This window comes from Pollachius pollachius (genome assembly GCF_949987615.1).
Source record: "Pollachius pollachius genome assembly, chromosome: 10".
Taxonomy (NCBI): Eukaryota; Metazoa; Chordata; class Actinopteri; order Gadiformes; family Gadidae; genus Pollachius; species Pollachius pollachius.
The window spans coordinates 6,796,220-6,818,692 of NC_136943.1; the positions used below are offsets into that span (position 1 = coordinate 6,796,220).

Below are 22,473 nucleotides of genomic sequence, written 5' to 3' on the forward strand. Positions count from 1 at the left end.
CACACAGGCATGCAAACACACGGAAGCACACACGCGCACACACACACATACATGTGCAAATGTAAACACGCACGCACACGCGCGTACTTAACATGCACACACGCGCGCGCACGCACCTGCACACACACACTCACACCCGCACACACGTACGCGGGCACACACACACACACATGCACTGGAACGCGCACGCACGCAGACGGGCACACACATAACCACACACGCATAAATACGCGTGCACACACACATGCACTGGAACACACACATGCATGTACACGCGCACACATGCATGCACAAGCCCGTACACACACACACACACACACACACACAGTCTCCGCCTGGTGCCATCTCATTCCTATGTTCATTAAAAGCCAAGCGGCGGAAGTAATGTGAACGCTGACATCAGAATAACAATGGCCTGCCCACCGCCGTCATGGTAATGCAACTGGGAGGACACCCGTGATGGACAGACAGCTACTAATAGGCGCGCGGCGCACACTGACGACCGTTCCTTCCTGTCCTTCATTATGTTTTTTTTTTAGTGGAGGGACGGGCAGGGGGCGAGGCGGCGGGAGAGAGAGGTTCATGGGTGATTTTGATTTTTAGCGTGGCAACAGGTGAGGAGGAAGATGGGAGAGAGACACATTCGGAGCGGGGGAGAGAAAGGAGGTGAGGCGAGAGAGATATTTTTAATATAACAGGTAAGAAGGGAGACAGATAGGAGAGATTAGGAGAGAGGGAGGGAGAAAGGGGGGGGTTAGAAAGCGATAATGGGGGGGGGGGGCTAGAGAGAGAAATGTTTATGTAACCGGTGAAAGGGGAGAGAGTTTGGGAGAGGGCGGGAGGGAGATAGGGAGATGGGAGAGGTTATTAGTGTAGTAACAGGTGAGAAGGGAGAGATGCAGAGAGATAAGTAGAGAGGGGGGGGGTAGGAAGCTGTCTAGTGATTTTGTAAGTAGTAACAAGGGGATGGGAAGGCTTGATAGAATTAGTGTGCGGTGGAGCTGTTGGCAGGCTGTTAAAATATCTGTTTATTCCCCAATTACTCTTGTGTACCCATCGGGACATATGTGTTATTAATCCATCTCCATTGATATTTTAATTCTTATTTTGATATGCAGTGCAAATGCCCATTTGTGGCATGTTGCTTATATATAATACATTTCACAGGAAAACATACTACTTGCATTCCATTATTTCACGTCAATACATTTCGTCTGTGAAGGTACTCATGGGTGAGAGAGTGAGAGAGCGAGAGAGAGAGAGAGAGAGAGAGAACAACCTTATTAGCATTCAACAGAGTCGCAGCCGCTGTAGCCTCTCTCTCCTTCTCCCCGTCTGTCTCCATCCCTCTCTCAATATATTTGTTTCTCTATCCCTCTCTTTCGCTCTCCCTCCTGTTCTCTCTCTCTTTGCTCTATCACTCTCTCTCTCTCTCTCTCTCTCTCTCTCGCAGATGCCATAGTGATTGCTATGCCTTCCCCTCTAGCATACAGTCATCGCTAAACACACAACATGTGACATTTGTATGCACACACACACAAACACACACACGCATCCACATACCCATAGTCTCGATAACTCCAGCCCACCCCAATAGGACACAAATCACTGAGTGCATTTGAACATCATCACCGGCCTTTACCTATAAAGAACACCAATAAAAAAAGCAAGCCTTTTTCGATTGAAGCGTTTAAAGCCCATATGTAAAGTGGCAGCCAGTGGAGTACATTAAGTGATTGTAGTGGAGCAGTTGTTTCTGCTCCACAGAGAGAGAGAGACTGAGAGAGCGGAACACACCCACACAGTGTGGAAACCGTCAACTATGAGGGTCGTTTTGTCTCGGCAACATTACTACTCTGTTGCAGTCAGTGATGCTCTGTTCTAGCATTGGTAGCATACATAGCATGATCTGCTAGTTTTGAGTTACCGGTGGAAAAGCACCAAGGACGTAATGCTAAGCTTTTTAGTAGAATGAGTAAGCTCTCTGGGTCACACACATAAACACCCCCCCCCGCCCGCCTCACGCACGCACACCCACGTACATTTCACACACGTAACTTCAAAGCTGTGTAAAATGACTGACTTGTCAAATCTCCCGTTGGCCTCATAATTGTGCTGCGGCCCAGGCTGCCAGCACAGAAGGCGGTGGATGTGAGACATCTATAACTGATCTATCCCTTCAACCTCCAAACGCGGGGAATCTTCCCGGGCCATTTAATTACATCTTCAGCGGGGGAGCTTGGAAACCTCATTGTGTGAGGAGGAGGATAAATACGTTGAGAAAACGTGAATGGTGGGAAAGGAATCCGACCCAGACCGGAGGGGAATGGGTTTAAAGATGAGGGACACACGCAAAGTGAGGTGTGCTGGACAGTTTCGCCCTTCTTTCCTGCGCGCGCGCACACACACACACACACACGCACACGCACACGCACACACGCACACACACACACACACACACACACACACACAGCCTTCACCTCTTCCACCCCTCGACCCCACGAGCGCTAATTCATGCCAATGCTCGCCTCAAAAAATGTGGCGTGCGTCTCCTCCGCGTCCTCCACCTGCAATCACCGCGGCAGGCCCCCGGGGGCGGCGAGCTCCACATCCTTGGAACCGGGATGTTTAACTGATGACTAAAGGAGATATAAATCACTTTCCCTGCAGTTGAGGGCCTCTGACAAGTCAGCCGGTACAACAGCACCGAGCTAACGGCTAGCGTCGATACACTCAAAACACGGCTGAGATGATTGGTAGCCGGGCGACGCGCCCATGACACATGAGGATTACCTTATGCTAAGGCGGTCGACAGAATGTCTAATGTATGGAAGGGGGGGGGGGGGGGGCGGGCAGAACCGTCGGCGCGTCCGTGAAGTGAAACACCCCGAGAGACCAGGCTGTTGAGCGCTCTGCGCCGAAGTGGGTAAAGCACACACACGTTAATGTAGGGCTTCTCATTAGGGCAGGCTGAGGACAACAGGGACAACACGCACGCACACACCCACGCGCGCAAACACACACCCATGACGGATCTAAAAAGAAAAAGAAAGAAACGGATCCCACTGGATGTTGGACTGGGAACCGAGCTCGGATCGAGCCGCTCACAAATAACTCGTCAGCCTTGACTGTGTAGACAACTACGGCATGCGGCTACGTCGTGCTCGATGGTCACAAATCACTCTGGCCAAAAAGTCAATTAAAGAGGCCGCTAAAAAACATTTTACATCTAATTACATCACACAAATCATCCCGGACAAGCGCGCACGCGTGTTCGCGCCGGCCATGGATTTGCAATACAAAGACGTCGCCCACCACCGCAGAGCTAGGGCCGACGTTATGGACTTTTTTCTAAGCTTCCATTGTGAACCGAGTTTTTAGCATAATTACCTGTGTCTGTGCCACTCTGCTGATTCTATTACTTTTTACTGCCCCCTTTCTCCCTCGAATCTTGGAGGCTTATTATAAAAGTGACTTTAAATGGAGGGATAGGGGGCTCCTTTTAACGTTGGCACCATTTCAATGGATTGTGTGCGCGCACACACTCACACAAACGCTCACACACATGCTCTCGCACGCACGCACACACACACACACAAACACACACACACACACACTTCTTAAATGTCTCCGAAGCCACACAATCCGAGGGGAAAGTGTGTTGCTTGACTTCACTCGCATTAGAGAGAGAGGAGGCTTGGAAAGATGTTATGTAACCGCTATTGGAAGCTTCCCATTCAAACGTGAATTAAGATTCATTCTAAATTTTTCTTTGTGGTCCGAATCATTATTTTCATGTATTTATTTATTCATTAGGCCTAAGCATAAGTAGGTCAATGATACTCTCCCCAGAACCCAGGGTAGATCATTAATTAAACAGCATTATTGTATGTCAAATACGAACACAAAGGCTCATATGACATGGAGGTTCAACACAATTTTAATTAACATCAGCCAGAGACCCTGGGATTTCAACCATCGACCGCATAAAGGTTTCATCCGTTTTTGTTTTGTCTTTTCTCCTGAGACTGTCTTGCTATCTACGTTGTTAGTCTAGCATGGACACACTGGTGTCACTGTGTGTTTTTAACAGTGCCTAACAAGAGGAGTACAATTGGATGTTGATGGACGCATTGTGCTCCTGCAACCTTTGGCTGCCCACGGCTCCGAATGGAGTCTTTGGTTAGTGTGGTCAGTCGGTTCAAGCGGAGAAGCCCAATGGAAAGCATTTTGTTGTTCTGTCCAAGAGGCCTTTTAGCGGTGAACCCCTATAGGACAAAGCACCATGTCTACAATGATTAGGTTTATAAAGGCTTAGAAGCCCAAAGCCACATTACTAATTGCATTTGTTCAAAAAAGATCAAAGTGATGTTTCATTTAAAAAAAAGATTTACATTATGTCTGTAGGAGCGACGCCATGTGCACAATGTACGTTGTCGTTCACGTAGCACTCAATACATTTTTGTTCTGACAGACGGCACGTAGTGCACGCTTGGCCGTATCCCCTGACATCCAGCAGTTAGCTTTGACTTTTAGATGCGTGTTGAACCCGAAACCTCAAGACAAACGCTGGCGAAAAGTGTATTAATGAGAAAATGTCAGTATTAATGATATCCTGACAAGGTTAAGCTTGCGAGGTCACCCGAACCGCTGGAAGACCTTCAAGCCTCATAAAATGTGTTCCCTTTACTACTTTGAGGTCTCTCATGTGTCGAGTACCAGTGTTTATGCTGTATTAATATTGATAGAGGCGGGTTGGCATTTCATTGTTTGTGCTTGCTGTTGAATAACACATGTGAAGAAGAGAGCAATACACAAGACTTCAGAATCAAACAGAGAAAGCATTGTGGTTTGATATTTAAACGTTATTGCACCATTCAAATAATTTACTTTTGAAAAATAATTAATTGTCTAACAAGCTTTGCAGACAGCAAACACAAATCCTAGCAACTCCATTTCCAGGCTATTAAAAAGGTCATTAGCAAACTAAACATAATGACAATTTCCCTACATTTGGCCCAACTTGGCAAAGATTTTCCTGGCACTTTTTGGTGCAATAGATCTGAAATGATTCTTTCATCATTCTGTGTGCAGGGCTGCTGTGTGCCTGGGCATGGCTGTGCCCCCCACTAAGTCACTTTTATAGTGGGAATAAACTGCTGCGTTCAGAGTTCCATCCAGCCGGTCATATTTAACATATTTATGCTCTGCAGTGAGCCAAGCCTATATGTCTGAAGTGTCCGCCAATACAGTCGGCAGCTTGTCCGTCTGGCTTCCTATGGACATTGCCAATCCCTTCACACCTGGTTGAGAACTAATACTTCATAGGCCTTATTCTGTCAATGCTTTTTGTTTAGCTGGACAGCCAGAAGTCAAACCCCAATCCTCTCCCTCCGGCTGCCACTCTCTCTCTGTCCCTCTCCCTCTCTTTATGAAATAATGGGAATCTTTGAGAAAACCTTCCCCCTATTGATTAAACTGTCATACTGCACTAGTGTGATTGATCACTCCTCATTCAATCATGTCGCAGGCTTGAGTGACAGGAAAACAGAGGGGGAAAGGGAGCAGGATCTTCAGTGGGTGGTCTGGCATAAAGTGCTGTGGTGTCACCACTGCATGGGATTTACATTATAATCCCTCTACTAGGTGGGGCTCTAACCAGACAGGTTGTATTGCTTCACTATTCTGGGGAAGACCATCTAGGGTTAGACCACTCTGACTGTGTGGGTTCATAAAAATACACCTGTAAATGGAGTACAGTACAGGGTTTTGAAGCACTGGGCAATAACTCACCAACACATTGCATCCTATTGAGCGTGATATGGGTTATTTAATTGCAGCATTGTGTGTACAGCACAGCGTCACCAATGTGTTGGCGGGGCATATACAGCCAGTCAATAAAGCAGTGTACGCGGATAGCTACTTCATTATGCACAGCCCGGAGTTGAGGCTTCAGCAGTCCCTCTTATTACCTTTGAGAAAGTGAATTACTCTGAGGAGCACTGGCCCTCCCACTACGCAGACAACTCGCTTTACTACCAATCCGGCTGAAGTAGCGACTGCACCACTACCTCAAAACTTCCATCATGAAAGGACTGATTCAAGAGGACTTAATTATTTTTGATCCGCAGTGCAGATCTGACAGAACGACATGAAAGACAGCGCATCCATCTCATTTGTTTATTTAGAAATAAAGCCAGTACATAGATATGCAAAACAGTCTGCGGCAGGGAAGGCCGCGGCGCAGACGATTTCCACAGCAAAGTAGTATGAACACTCTTCACCTCACAGCAAAAGTCCATCTTGGGAGAAAATTAAACATCTGCTTTTCTAATGCCTGATGCCAACGCTATGAAAGATACCGCTGCCGTGCATCACCCAAGTGGGTGCTACACACTGGTGGTGGTTAGTGAGGTCCCCCCCTTCACTGTAAAGCGTCTTTGAGTGTCTAGAAAAGCGTATATAAATTCAATCCATTATTATTGTTATTACATATGCGTCCAGTCAGCCCCAGCTATAAGAGAAGTTAAACGTGTGAAATATAACTTTTTTTAGGCCGAGGTGTTCACCGATGTGAAATTTTTCAGAGGATCGGATATAAGTGGTGTGAAAAAAGGACCACCGAGTTTGGGGATTCTACTGAAGGAAAAAACACTTAACGTGTTTACCTCTAGCATTTCTAAAGCCCAGAGACCCAGGAGGTGTCTTCAAAGACTTGATTGATTAAAACAAGCCAAAATAGTGGGAGTTTTCAAAAACGTTTTAGCCTGAAAAACATCTTTATTAGTGTTTAAGTGTTTAAGTCTTTAAGGCTCAGGGTGTGCTGTAACTGACAGAGCGAGAACGAGCCGAGGGTAAAGTCAGTAAGAAACACTCCGCCACCTGTTTGACCAAAAAAAATACAAAATATTGATCCTAAAACGTGGACGCATTTACACTCGTTGACAGGTCGAAAAAAGAGCATGCGGCTGTGGAGAGGGTTGATGCATGGTTCATACTTGTTATACTTGTTATGCCCGGCACTGGTGGACCCAAGGAAGCAGGGGATGGAAACGAGACCTTGTCTCCATGTGTGCACTTGAGCTCAATTGGGGGGTGTGTGTGTGTGTGTGTGTGTGTGTGTGTGTGTGTGTGTGTGTGTGTGTGTGTGTGTGTGTGTGTGTGTGTGTGTGTGTGTGTGTGTGTGTGTGTCGCAGGCTTATCTACCAACACAGAAGGCTGGAGAGAGTGCTCTCCATCACCTTTGGTTAACCGAAGCACAATGTAAAAAATATATTACGGAGCTCGTGAAACCCAGGGTGGGGTTCTTTAAGGAAAGGAAATACATTTATCATGTAGGAAGGCAGGTCACAGGTCAAGCATCGGAGGAAACATTTAGAGTTTGAGAAATCATGTAGGGGTATGACAAATATTGTATAAAAGATAGAATAATGGTCACTTTGGTTTCTCAGAGCTATGACAAAGCATCGAACAGACTAGTTTTAGCACACCTTAATTGCCACATTTAATGCTTCTGTTAGGCGGTGGATCATTTGCATAGATAATATTCGCACTTCATATCAAAATCAATGTTTTGCCCCTATGAAATAAAAAATAAAAAATAAACACCAAAGTGGCCCCTCCATATAATTGTAAAATAGGTTAGAATACAAAATACACAAGCTCTAAATAAACACGTATTGGAATTAAGCTCTTATCTATGGTTCCCTATATTCCACATTAACAAGTTGTTGGGGTCACACAAGAGGGACGGGCCACCTTCGTCCAGTTTGCTTTCCACTAATTGTTTTTCCCCAGAACAAAATGAACAAACGACAAAAACGAACATGAAATACACGGGGGGGGGGGGGGTGAACAAAAACATTGGAATCATTTGACGCGGTGAGAACGAGCGCGGAGCATCGTGTGGCTCCTTTAGGGTCGCTTCTGCAAAGACAAACGGCGGGGCCCTCACCCTCAAAGCTTGCAGTACACAGGAATACGCTGCAGGAAGCCTACAGTATAGCATGACTCTTGATTCTAGAAACACAACAGAGGAATTAATAAAATCCAAATCTCTCGCCCTGCTCCGGGACACCGCTCCCCCCCCTTAGATGCTGTCCATGGCCTTGAACTCGCTCAGGGCCTGCACCGGGTTGATGTGCTTCTTCTGGGAGGAGCGCTTAACCTTGTTGGTGTGGGGGTCCTCTTGCTTCTCCCGCTTCACCAGCGGCTTCTTCTCGGGCGCTTTCATCCTCCAGGAGATGGCGGGCATGTTGAGGGACTGCATGGCCTGGCTCTTCTGGTACTTGGTGGAGGCCACGTAGGAGGCCTTGACGGTGGACACCACCGTGTTCATCAGGTTCTTGGCCGCCTGGATCAGGGACATGGCGCTGTCCACCTGCACGTACAGGAACTCCTACGGGGGAGGGAAAACACGCGGCGACGACGGTGCGTTACAGCAACTGTTTGCGTGTTAATCCGTTCCGGTTCGTCCACTTTGCTCGGTGAACGGAAGGTCCAACACCGGAGACAATACAAAATAATGAAACTAAATAACGACCTTTACCGACATTTATTCAACATCCTAACAGGTGTGAAATTTCTCAGAATATGAAAAAAGGTCATCCTAATTTAATCTCCTCAAAGTAATAGCCTCAGAGGCTGTAAAGACACTTGATGGGTAGTGCTGGGAAACTACGTCTCGTTTCAGGCCCGGAGAACACAGGAACTAATCTTCTGCCCAGGAAATGGATGGACTTTGAACAATTACACCGGCACAAGTAATTAGCTGGCCCTGCTCCTGAAGGTTTGGGAGGTGCTGCTATGGGTTAGTCATCATCTATCATCTGCTCTGGGAGCTTAGCTAGCATTTAAACAACGGGAGTAAACCCCCATAACGTCAATGCCCTTATCGTTGGGGTTCGAAACGCTGGGCTGTTAAAACATCAGTGGGCTAATTAGTTCGGCATGCATTGCAACGAAGCATTTAGAACAAACCGCTGGGTTTTGGACACGGGCAACCGTTTAAAAACATACAGTAATTGCATATTAGTTCCCAGTGCATCGGTCAATTTAATATATAGAGAGGCCGTCATACAGTGGTAGGGTAGAAAGGCAGAGGAAATTGCTATTACTTAGCAGGAGTTCTATGTTAAAAACTTCACAATGAACCCAGTGCCCATTCTCTTTGACACTCGAGCCCAAAAGCCATTTGCAATTCAACACCCATCCTTCAAGCACTTTGCCGCTACCGCAGAGCTGTGGGCGGGCCGCTGGATGGCTGGCAGCCTGGCCAGAGATGTCAGAGACGGTCTGGCGGGCGTGTGATTAGATTGTTGAACTCACCCCGGACACGACCATCTCTCCGCCCAGGTTCTGCACCTCCGCCTTGACCTTGCTGCAGATGTTGAGCTGGTGGCAGTAGAGGGCGATACGCTGCAGGTAGGCCAGCAGATCCTGCTTGCAAGTGGAGTCCGGGCACTGAGAGGAAGAGCGAGAAAAAGGAAGCGTAAGTGGGAGTGAATGACGTAAACAAAAATACATTTTCTCTATTTTCACTTTGCAGGCCGGCGGCGAAAAAGGGAAAGCTTTCAGGCACACTCGGCTGGAATATGTCATGCATCTTGATGAATATGCATTAGGCGTCCTTCGCGCTCATGTGAATCTACAGTAGTCATCCGTGACCTTTTCAAGTGGAGCGCGGCGCATCGGAGAAGGTAGGGCCATCGAAACATGGTCCCACGCGGCACACGCTCAGACTGTGGTATTTTAATTACTTTGCAAATCAATGGCCAGTGGCCACCAGGTCGACGATGGCACAGGGTAAAAAGCCAACTAATGATGTCTGCAATTATTTTAAGATGACATTAGCAGGGCAGTGTGAAGTATCTGATTTACATAAGTCGGAAAAAAAATATGACAAATTCAAACAACCTGATGCGCACAGTTCTTTCCGATATAAAACGTACGGTATGAAACGTACTGAAGTACACCGTCTGTTTCCCTGTGTATACCTCATTAGCAAATTAAGAGCACTTCGAGGAGCCACAATTAGTTAGAAATCAATGAAATAATAAAAATAACATTGAGAAAATAAATACATTAATAACAAGCCCTAACATAAGACAAATTGGGCTTTAACAACAAACACATCAACTTGAAGGAATCAAAAAACCTCAATGATCAAAGCACACTTGAAAGAAGTGTTATGTTAATAAGCACATAAGTGTGCATTCACAACAACCGTATCTTTCTGCAGCGTCTCAATCTAATAATTAGGCCTTGGCTGTGTGCTGGAAGACCACTTCCCAACGTCTTCCTGGCCCTGCTAAACGAGCCCCCTGCCAGCCTGATAATGGGCTTTAGAGGCCTTTCCTCCCTGCTCATCCAGCGAATAAGTGCATGTGTAAATATGTCCGTGGGGAATCTGAAATTTGACATTTAGATCGTAATAAAAATAAGAAACGGTGTGCATCCTGCGAGCCGAGTCAGCAAGGAGCTCGGCCTTTTTATAGATTTCTTTATAAAAGAACAGTGACATGCATTTTTATGTAAAGGATTATCATTTGTCCTTTATAATAAAGCCACTCTGAGCATTGGCAGCCATTTGTATTTACTCACAAATGCAACAACTGAAGATTTAATTTGGTGGAATTTGCAGTACAATGGCACATAATTAGGGGCAGTCCTATCAGAGCATAGTGGAACTCACATCTCTCGCCCCCCCCCCATCGCTTCCCTTCTCCCCCCGCAACAGAGCCATTCCTGAGATGCAGCTGTGCATTTTAAGCTACACCTGCTGTGGCTCCTGGCTAGCTAGCAAACACGGCATGCTCTTTTTCATCAACACTGATGATGACGCAGTGAACTGTAGTGCAATGTTGGTAAATGGGTCAACTTGCGCAACCTGTCTAACTTAATCCCAACAAAAACTTGTCTTGTCAATCTTATTTTTGGCAAGTTAAAACTAGAATGGTATGAACTTTATTGCCCGTCTTCACGGATCATTTCGCCATGGTAGATCGACAGTACGAGTAGGGGCTGCTCATGGTTGAGGCAGTAAAGCTGCTGGTGGCTCTGTGTGTGTGTACCAACGTCAGCCTGGATGCATGCTCATCCCCAAACAATACAGACACAAACACTGGCACGCTCTTTTGTCCAAGTGTAAACCATCACAGCAGTACCGACACACCAACAGGGTGAGATAAACAACAGCGCTCCCACCACCTCAGCAGTAGTTCTGCAGTGGCCACGGAGACAAACCGAAAATAGAATGAATCATCTTCATCACCATAATCCACTTCATTTCAAAAACAGAAGGGATTAAGAACAGGGAGAAAGACGACAGCTGGTACAAAGGAGTTCAGACAAGGAGTATAGACGTTTGGCCATTATTGGAAATCAGTTGTGACTAAAGCGGTGGCGTAATTTCAGTCCGTGTCAAGTTTACGGGAACATGACGCCAACAGACTGGGCGATTCTGTTTTAGTCATGCAGACACATGTATCCAATTAACAACATCATGGGCTGTAACTGCTGTAACACAGAATTGAGGCTGGCACCAGCTGGACACACAGATCTCAACACTAAAAAACTTAAAACTAAAAGCACTGTCAGCATATTTGGACAAAACTCCATATCTGACATTGGATCTCACTTGGGTTAATCATTCCAGTCAGGTAGGTGGGCCCCTGAAGCCTCAACTTTGTTCTCCCTGGAAAAAGCGCAGATAAGACTATAACAAGTTGAACACACTCAGGCTTTTTAATTGCCTGGCTGTATGGGAGCAGTATCCTGTGGTAGCCATTAATTCTAAGTGTGGGCAAAAGGTGAGACTGTGCTAATGGCAGCCAATCTTGTAATTGATGAAATATCTGGGCTGTCTGCTGACTCTGAACACATCCCCGGCCCCGGGTAGGTGGGTGCGCCCGGATGAAGTGAGGGGATGTTTTGCTTGGTAATTGCAAATTAAACGGGCAACACACACGTATACGTTCATCTTGTTTACCGTAATTAGCCCGGCTGCCATTAGGAACTGCTCCCACACACTTCTTTAATGTACCCCTCTGCTGGTGCAGCTACAGAAAAGCCGGGTCGATCCAGCTCATTTCTTCCTTCCGAGGGGAAACAGACGGAAAAAGGTATGGTGCTGATGATCCTACTTAGAGCACGGGGGTCCCCGGTGGGATGTGTGCAGCGCTCCACTGAGCACAAAGCCTACACACATGCACGGACGCGAGGGGAGTCCAAAACGAGCTCCCTCCCCTCAGCCTGTGGACTGTGCTCCATCATACACCAGCGACTATGAAGCCGGCCCTGGCACTGGAGGAAATCACTGAACACAAACGCTCACGCACATTCGGTCAAACAATGCAGATCATCACACTCGCAGCAGCCGTTTACGACCAAGCGTGAACAAATGTCAAAGTAACACGCCAAAACATGTGAAACGACCATCCACGTACTGTTCTGGCAAACAGAGCAGTGATGGGGGCTGTTTGATAAGGAAGGCACCATTTATATTGTTGCAATGCTTTGCATATTATCCAGACGCTTGTATTAAAACGGAGTGATGCTCTGGCCGAGGTGGGAGAAGAGATGACAGCTGGGCAGGCAGAGGCATGGGGGTAAATAGTAGGGGGTCTGGAGGGGAGAACTGGAACTGGAATAGTATCAGAGCCTTATAGAATAAGACTTGGAGTCTAGAAGGAGTTACATTTTTTTATGAAAGTAGGCGAAGAGGAATAAATAGTTGGCGCAGAGACGAGGGTGAGGAGCGAGCCAGAGGGGGAACAGCATGGAGGAGTAAATAAAAGGCGAGAAATCCAAGGGAGGGAGGGCTGAACAGTAGAGGATAACAAAGCAGCACATAGCTGGGTTAAGGCTAAATGCAGCAGGCATGCTAATGAGGGCTCGGGGAAGGGGTGAGACGGTTGGGAGCAATGCACTGTGAAAGCATCACTTGTGCTCATGCTAGGCTCAGCTGCTGGCTCTGCTCAGTACTCCCAGGAAATTCGGCAAGGCTGCTCTTCACACTGCCCGACATGTGAATACATCGGTTGCAGGGGGGGGAGAGACAAGAACACCACTTGTCATGACACGGCTTGCCCTGGACGGCGAGAGGAGGGAGGCCCACCAGGTACGGCTCACCTGGACAGTAGGTTAGGCACGTCTGTGGTTCAGCGGACCGATTTGTCCTTTTGTACCAGTAAAAGGGATTTTGTCGTTGATACTGTTACGAGAACAGCAAAAAGATAAACCGCCTAAGCGCGAGTACGTAGATGAGATTCGAAGGAAAGCACAATCAATACGTGACACGGAGAGCTTTTTCTTTAGTTGCAAGTAGGTCAAGCACACCAACGTAATCCAAGCAGCAATGATGAAATAAAATAACGGCTTAAACTTTTCCTCCAGTCCAGGTCAGGCTGGAAACTCGCCTCGCTGTCAATCATCATCATCAAAAGCACATCGGCCGACTTCTCCGGCACCTTCTGTCAAATTGGAGCAGCCCTCACACCTGGAGGCACAGCCTGCATGTCTGTAGAGTCTGCAAAGGCTGCTTCTCATGTAGGAGTGAGAAAACTTGGCCTGGTCAGCTGAGCAGTCACCAGACGCCAAGATGAGAGGTGTCATCGCACGACTCTTGATAGGATTCAAACGGGAGATGAAAGCGCAGAAAGATCTTTATTTAAGAGCCATTGGGGCAAAGGTGAAAAGGGCAGTTGGCATTAGAGAGGCGGTATCTGTCATTATTGATGTCTCATACTCCCAACGTGCGGACTTGAAACACATTATCTCACAGGCCTTTCACACATGCAACAAAAGTCTGAACTTCCCCTGTTTAATCCCCGGTGGGGCTGTATGTGTGAACAAAAATGTGTGAATTCGCCCTTCTAGAGTTCATCTACTGCCCACTGCCCCTACTCTAAAGTCTGGAGAATATGTGAATCCACAATGAGCGAGTGGGTGGGTTTCTGTGTTTCTATCATACGACTGGTCCCAGACCAGGATCAGGGAGTGTTGCTTGCTGCTTCATACTTTTCTACATTCCAACTGATTTCTGCTTTCCACTCTTCTGTTGATAAATCTATAAAAATGCAGCATTGATATCCCCGCAAAAAGTTAGCATTACTAGCCCCTACCGCCATGTGTGTTAACAAAAAAACTGCAACTTCCGCTTCAACATTCTAGCATTATGCCCGGCCTCTTAGGCCCCAGGCACCACACCTCGCCTGAAGTATTCAGAGAACCTCCAATAGGTGTGAAAAAGTCGGATACGGCTTATCTCCCGCTGTGCGTCACATGTGAGAAAGGTCAAACCGTGATCAGCTTCAGATGCGATTCTCCGGAGTTCAGCCCGAGTTCACGTGTGAAAGTCCTATTAGCGGGTCCTTCTATCTGCTAATTAGATCTGGCCCCACCGTGGCTGATATTTAGGTCCTTTTTGTTTAGAATTTCCTGCATTATTTAGGTTCAACTTTTGTAAGTATGCGTGTGTGGTTCCTTCTTACCCCTGCATCTGTATGCTACAGCTGTTTCTATTGAGATTAGGTATTCAATAAATACCCCAAAATGTATAATGGAATCGACCGCTTGACAGTGGGACTTCGGTTATCGCATCCTTAGTTCACATCGCCATTTCAGAGTGTGCATATCTGTTGAATACCCAATATCTTTCCAACTTAAAAAAAAATAAAACACTGTTCAAACAGCATTAGCTGCTTTTCTTTACAAAACGCCACAGCAAGGCTCTGCTGTATACATTTCACTTTCGTGTTTGATGTCAGGATGTTGCTGGCGGGCTGTCATTATTGTAAAAACCTCTCAAACGCTCAGGGAACAAACGCCTACACGGCCCAGTGACTGAATGCTTGCAAACAAACCTTTTTTACACAGCGTCTCAACTACAATGCATCACAATGCAAACGGTGAAGGCTTTTGACTATTTACTATATACATCCTGCTCCAAAAACGTGGGCAAAATAAATAACACAATGCATGATATATTTAACAGAACGACTATAAAATCTGAATTTTATAATCTAAATTTCAAATTACAATATTTTTGTAATCATTTATGATTTGGTTGACGAGTACTCATTAACTCGAGTGCCGGTCCGCTCCCTAATGGAGAACGTATGTTTGTCCTTGACGAAAATAATTTGATCACACAAACAGAAGGTGAACAACAACACATGAGCCGTCTAACAGAAATATTCCATTGATGGAATGTGTTAGCATAATATTCACAGCATAAATCATAAGGATCGGGTCCCATCAGCCTGAAAGGCGAGTTGTGATGAATTCCATTACATATTGCGGAGAAGGTAGGAGAGCCAACTCTGCTGTTCTTACCCGGTGACTGACCTTTCACGGTGAGTCACCCAGAAAAAAAAATAAAATACAAATTTTCACCATTTACCGACAGGGAAGCGTTCAGATGCACTGTGGGTGTTGCCCAGGATGACGCCACACTTTTTGTGTTGCCAATATTGCATATTTGTATTACATAACTGTGGCCCAAATGGTCTTAAATCCACAGAAGTGGAAAGCCTCTGGCCACTATGAATGTTGCGGTGACTGGATGCCTGGACTCTCCTTATGGTTAACCGGTCAGCACTCCATCACCGATTTTAAATGTTTTGCTTGTATATATTTATGTATGTCAATTATGGCACCCATTGCACTCTTGACCATCCCTGGAAGGAGGAATCCCCCAATCTGCATTCGTCTTCAAGATTAATTCCTTGCTAATTAAGGAAGTTTTCCTTGCCCCCTTGGGGGCTAGGGTCAGGGGGGTTGTCATAAATATATGGCCTGTTGAGCCTTTTGAGACTGCACCGGTGATTAAGGGCTATACAAGTACAATTGAATGAAATGCAAAAAACGAACCACATTATGTTCTGCATGCAGATGCGATAACTAGGTTGTGTATAAGGAACACTGGGTCAAGAGGTGACCAGTTGTATGGTCTCGAGAGGTGCATAAGGGATGGGTTCTGCCCCAATGAACAAAAGAGGGTTAATGCGGTTTAAAAGCAGGATCACAGCGCTGCTGAATGGAGCGTTTGCTAATGAACTTTGCATGAATGTTGGCATGTACCGTGTACATGCCAGTTAATGTGATTTATAGCTCATGGGCCTATCTTTGGATTCAATCGCTTACTGCCACGCCTCTGACTGTGGTTGGCTGAGCGTATAAAGCCATCATAGTCTATAGATATCAATTAAGTCCTGTTTGAGACAGATAGCGCAAGGCCCTTTGTCCGACCACTTCTGCGCAAATGACGCCGTTGGTTTGGTGGGGGCCTGTTCAATCATACTGACAAGTGCGGGATGTTAATGTGACAGTGAAACAGAGACACAGGCTGGCTATGACGGGGGAAAATCATGCTGGGGGCAAGCCAAGAGCACTAGCCTTTGGAGGTCACCAAGGGGACCAATTAAATGGCCTTCCTCCATGATTAATGTTCATGCTGTGGCTGTCAGTCAAACTGCTCGTTTGGTTCTTGTAAGCAAAAGTGACAACTTTACAAGAAAGTTACAAAGACCGGTAGTCCACGTACAAGCTGTTCCTAAACTCATTTGACTTGAATGACAATAACGGTCTGGGCGATGTAATCGTCGTTTCCGTCCCTCCTGGCTTCACTCAAACATCTGGTGGCTATATAATGGGGAGGAAATATTTCCATGGACCGATTCTGCCCAAGAGACTGACTGCATTTGACTAATGTAAACGGAAATGCTGCACTTTCGTCTTCCTGCCAAGACAGTACTTGAAAGTATAGTGATTCAGCGTTAAGTTGTCCACAAACGACTTACTTACTGGCCGATGCACATAGATTCCGAAAGACAAAAGGTGCTATATTGCCACTTATAAGAGGCCGTGTGCGAGCAAAATGCTCTGGTCGGCAGCATTGCTACAAGAAGGTAATCTTGCCAAATTAAATTAGCAACGGAAGTTTTAGTGACACAAGTAGGTGCTATGATGGCTTGTTAACCCAGACCGGAATTGTCCTGTGATTGCATTTACTTTTGCTTGACCTGTATGGCCATCCTTCAAGCAATATTTACCATCCCCCAATAATAAAAGAGAAAAGTGAGGGGCATTGCTTATGTTGCTCGACCTCTGGGCTTGTCGCCAGAGCTGTTCTGAGGCTTCTGCCAAGATCAGATCAATTCCTATGACCCCTCTTCAAAGATAAATAAAAATAAATACTAAAATGTTTGGCCATTACCATAACGCTGTGTTTAACAAACAAAAACAGTAGCTGTGTGTAAATTACCCAGAACAAACACCGAAAACAACAAGTCCTTAACACGGGACGCTGAGCTGCAGTCGGCTAGGGGCTGACCCTTGAACTGCTGAGTTGAGAATTTGTGGGCGCCCTGTGATTTTGCTTCCCCACCGCGGTAAGAAATTTACAGCCCAGGTCCCCATAAAGCGTCGAGGCCAGGGCTGGGATTACACTGCCACCAGCACCAGATCACCCATGGATCACCATAAATCCACCCTGATTGAATGCAAATTGGAAATGTATACTACATGCGTCTGTATAGATCACCAGAATAAAGCTTGTGCACTAAATGCACACACAGCAAGAACACGCACATTTCCTAAACGCGCAAATATTGTATGTGCATGCGTGCACGTTTCCGACATGCACAGATGCGAGTATGCAAGCTAACAAGGGAATTTATGGGCCACACGAAGGCTCACACATTAACATTATAAATCTCAATTACATAAGATTATTTGTTTACCAGCTTGCCCCGACGCAAATCTCCCAAGGTATCCTGCAGTGGAGAATCATAAATTCTTAATAAACTGCACTGCAGACCTTTGTACAGCTCTGACCTAAATCCTGCAGCTCATCTCGGAACTACATTAATATCTTTAAACATGGATAGGTGTCCATTACTCACCGTTAACATTTCCCAAGTAACCAACAGTGAAGCACTTCACCGTGTGCGTCCCTGAAAGACACAACATGCCAACAATTTTTTTTTTTCCCACCTAAAAAAAAAGGACTGATCTGAAAATGGAGATGCTGTACTATCAGTCAGGGGCCATCTGCCGATGTGCTCCTATGAAGAGTGAAGCGTCATGGGCCCTTCAGGCAGGCCGCGCAGAGGGTAGGGTGATTAATATGCCTAGGTTAATGAGTAGCTCTGCCGCCGCCTCGCTCCCTTGACGGACTCAATGTGCTTCTGGAAGGTGCTTCTGGAATGTGATTCGCTCAGCGCTAACACCGCTGCGTGCGTGCATGCATACCACCCCCAGCTCGCCACGTACGCCCGAGTGTGGGAGAGCCCACGGCATCTCCCGTTTTGTTGAGCGCGGATTCTAAAAATATACTGCCCATATGTAAGTAAAAAAAAATGAAAACACACCTGCTAATTACACTGCTAATTAAAGGCAAACCGCCTTTAATGGATTTTGCTCTCAGGAGGACCATCTTTCCCCCCCCGATGGCTGCACATAAAACCCATGATTTTTATTTTGTCCTCCGTCTCCTGCCGCGGTCTCCTTCTCCACACTGCCTGATGCAGTCCTGAGAGTCTTGGCTGACATGTGGAGGCGGAGAAGCTGCGTGTCGCCTGGTCTGGAAGTGTTTTGGTCCACACAGGGACAGAGACAGCTGCATGGGCTCAGAAGGGCTGGAGGGGTTCTGACTCTTGGCTAAGACATTACCTCCAACAGCCAGTGCTCTTCATTTATTCATAACTAGAGTGCTCCAACCCCCCCCCCCACTGTCCCCCAAATACCCCAATAGTGTACACATGTACACAACATTATACAGTAACAACTGACCGCATGAAGTCCCAGAAAGAGGGGCAAAGGAAACTAAGAAGCAGCAAAGCAGCAGATAAGGGAACAAACCTGCATGCAAACAAACATATAGTCGCACACACAAACACACACAAACACACACACGTACACACTTTCCCATCTGCTATCTATGGGGAATTATATTGTATTCATTAGAGGGAAATAAACCGCGGCAAGAGCAGCATTGACGCATGAAGGAAAAAGGCCCTTTCCACTTTTATATTCCGTTTCAATTAGGTCAGAGCAGGTACGACTTTTGATTTGCCAATAGACATGGCCATCGAGAATCAGAGCTCATCTTATATAAAATATTAAACCAGGAAGGCCCAGCCTTTCGAAGGCCAACCGCTCATTATGTCAGATTATGAAAGCGCAATCTCTACTGTAAACTCACGGTCGATTCCAGAATGACGGGCTGTAATTAAAATGCGTGCTTATTTAGCAACATAGATAAATCTGGATATTTACAACTAACCTTATGTCGTTACCTTACCTTCCATATTCATTTCAATGAATATTGCCTGTGGGTAAACTTTATGTTTTACACTTTTCCGCATTAAAACTTTCAGAGTGGTAAATATTTGACAAATGCCCTGGCACAATACATTGTATTCCTAACCCTCACAGTTACATGCCAAAACAATTGGCACAAGGAATGCAATAGCAAACAAATCCTACATTAATTATGCAATAGCTTCCTGTTGTATGCACATCCCCACTGTTAAATCAGATTAAATAATGGCACAAGATTTGTGATTCAAAGAGAATGGCTAAACAGGGCAAGCAGCTAAAAGCATGACATGCGGTTATAGAGTAGCGGTTAGTTTATTCTGCTTGACTGAACCCTCGCTAAACTGGGAGAAGAACTGACAACTCAATGTTTGTTTAAATAAAATTCTTAAAGCAACCGTTTCAAACTGCTTGTGAAACTGTTATCCTGACACACATTCACAAACATGCACACACACATACACGCGCCTTTGCATGTAGCCACACAACATACACGCTTGCAGAAAGGGGGGAGAAAACACTCATCTGGTAGACCTCTGTGTTGTAGTGAAGAGAGACATCTTCACAGGGGAGGACCATGTCAACCTCAATCTGACAAGTGCGTCTTGCTGCCAGCATCGCCGTTAAATCTCTCCATGATTTAACAACACAAAGTATACATATTGCAACGGCAGCGTTGCCACGGAGACCCACTTTGTGCGGGAGGTGGCACACGAGCAGACAGGGGGGGGGATAAATCATGTCCGGCCTCTCCCACAGGAGTGGTACGGTCCTGGTATTTAAGTGAAATATGAAGCCATAGATAATTGAATATGTGTATTCCTGTGTCAGGGAGCAGAGTCCTCGGGGTAAGGGATTGAAGGTGGAAAGACGATGGAGTAGGGAATTGGGGAATGGGAGATGAAGAGGAGAGCGGTCTGTGGTCTCCACGGAGTCAACTCCGCATCAAAGTGCTCCCGAACCGTTGGTTGAGTTCCAACGAGGTCATTATTGAGAGAGAAAAGCGATAATGGGTGTACTGTTCTACATGGTCAGTATGAGGCTAAATTAAATATCAAGGTGAATGAGGGGGCGATGGCTGTGGCAGATATATTGAAATTCATTTGGTTATCGTCCTAGACAAAAGGACAGGGACAAGGTAAAATGCAACTGGAATGACCATTTTTGTGAGAATATTTCAAAAAGGGCTCTGAATGCAATGAAGTTATTGCACCTGGCACACAAGTGTTTCCTGCTTCATCCAGAAGAAACAGAAAAAAATAAATCCACTTGCCAAGTCAACTGCGTCTATTCTCACGGTTATAAACATAACTGAGCCTAGCTCTGGCGAATTCAGCTATGCAATTGAGAGCGTGATAGAACGTTACTATAGCCAACATAGACAGATGTCTCATTTTCAGCCAACAAAGTAGCTTAGCATCACAAATCCACTGGCATTATCGTCACATATTACATCTGGGTGGTTATCCCTCTTTTAGAACGCATTGCTGGCCCCCCGAGCGGCATGTTCATAGACAATTATTTACACTCCGTTCTGAGGGCTGCATGTTGAAATGTACCGTACACAGAGAGTCGTTAATGTAACCCACTGCAGAGTGAGTCTGCACTACACCACAGACGAAGGCTGACTTCATTTACGAGTCAGGCCTTGGAAGCATTTAAAGAAGAGACGGAGGAAGGATGAAATGCATTGTGACAAACTTCGAAATATAGACCAATTAATAGTCATATTAACATATGTGAAGAGTTTGAACTTTGGAACAAGTCCAAACCCAGCAGAAGTCTTGGGTGCCCAAGTGAATTGCTGGCTGCAGCTGAAGCTAGTAATTAACCTTTGTGTGTTGGAGCAAACTTCCAAGACTAAAACTAAATTTACAGTCGTTTTGGCCTGGAATGCCCTCATGACATCCTGGCACACTGCCACCCGTGTTGGCATGTCCAGGGCATGGCTGCTTAGCTGGTTTACATGTTTCAAGGTGAAGAGTGTCATTCAGCATGGCACAATCCATGCTGATGTTTGGGTTTGGTTTTATCCTTACATTATCGGCGATGGTGCGACCCAGCTTGTCCATTCTTGATCCGGCCTCTGCAATTTTCTTCGCAGCACTGATGACATCAGATGTGTTCTTCAGTGGCCCCTTCCCCCTGTTGACAAATAAAAGAGAAAACAACAGATGAAAAAGGTAATTGGTGAAGGAGCTCCTGTGATTTTGATAGGGTTATTTTTATTATTTGGGACAGCCAGCCGAGATTAACAAAGCAGTCTGATATATAGGTATTGGTCACTGTGAAATCACAAAGCCACGTGATTGAACTCTCGGCAGAAAACACACACACAAGCACACCGCCAGACACACAAAACACAAACAAGCAGACCTCTGGCACCATTTCCATCAGCCGGGACTGTGAACGGTTTACAACGCATTTAAACTCAGGGGCACAGCCTTCAGTTTGAAGGCCATCACATCAGCGCTGGCTGTGGACACTGCCGGGCGCTTGTTCGCCTATCAGATACGGGGCTGTCAAATCCTGCTGTGTTGGCTTGTTTGGTCTCTCCCCCACCCACCACAAGTGTCTTCCCAGGCTTTATCTGATGGGTAACAAAAACGAGATGACTTGTTCCATGTAGTCTGAGTCGAGCGCATCCAGATGGTATGGGGAACCAGAAAACACCACCCACTCTGCATTTGTCTGCCCATTTCATTGCCGTTGATGAAGTGGCAAAGGAAAAGGAAAGAGCAGTAGATGATAGATGTAGGTAGATGATGATGATGTCTTAAAACATAATAAATCAATGCACCCACTCTCCCGCTTCCATTACAAACGTATCCATTCTCCTTCAGGACCTCGCGGTAGTCCTACCGCGAGCACGCCCACTCCTGACCCAACCCACTGTGTTATTTGCCAGCGTCGCGTCCGCACAAGGGACTCTGGGACACAGTTGGCAAGAGGCATAAATTGGATTCAAAGCTCCTCTCTCCAGGCTAAAAAAAATGAGCCATCCAACCCCAGAACAGATGGAATTCTGTGTTCTCTTCGCTGCCCCTTCCATCCAATCTCCCAGCCATCCCCTCTTCTGCCCTCCCCTATGCCACAGAGCCCGTCAGGAGCCGTGAGGGGTCATGCGTCACAGCACAGACTGGGAACTCC

General features: G+C 46.2%; 1 protein-coding gene across 1 annotated transcript in view; it reads right to left on the reverse strand.

The window, feature by feature from the left end:
• Positions 1-6,166: 6,166 nt before the first annotated feature.
• The window catches only part of ctnna1 (catenin (cadherin-associated protein), alpha 1), a 76,574-nt gene continuing 60,267 nt past the window's right edge, over positions 6,167-22,473 (reverse strand). The window contains exons 16-18 of the mRNA XM_079745063.1: positions 21,363-21,468; positions 9,328-9,462; positions 6,167-8,398 (exon numbers count right to left, since the gene is read on the reverse strand). Coding sequence (XP_079601189.1) covers positions 8,090-8,398; positions 9,328-9,462; positions 21,363-21,468 — 550 coding nt within the window. The 3' untranslated portion in view covers positions 6,167-8,089. The remainder of the gene's footprint in view (positions 8,399-9,327; positions 9,463-21,362; positions 21,469-22,473) is intronic.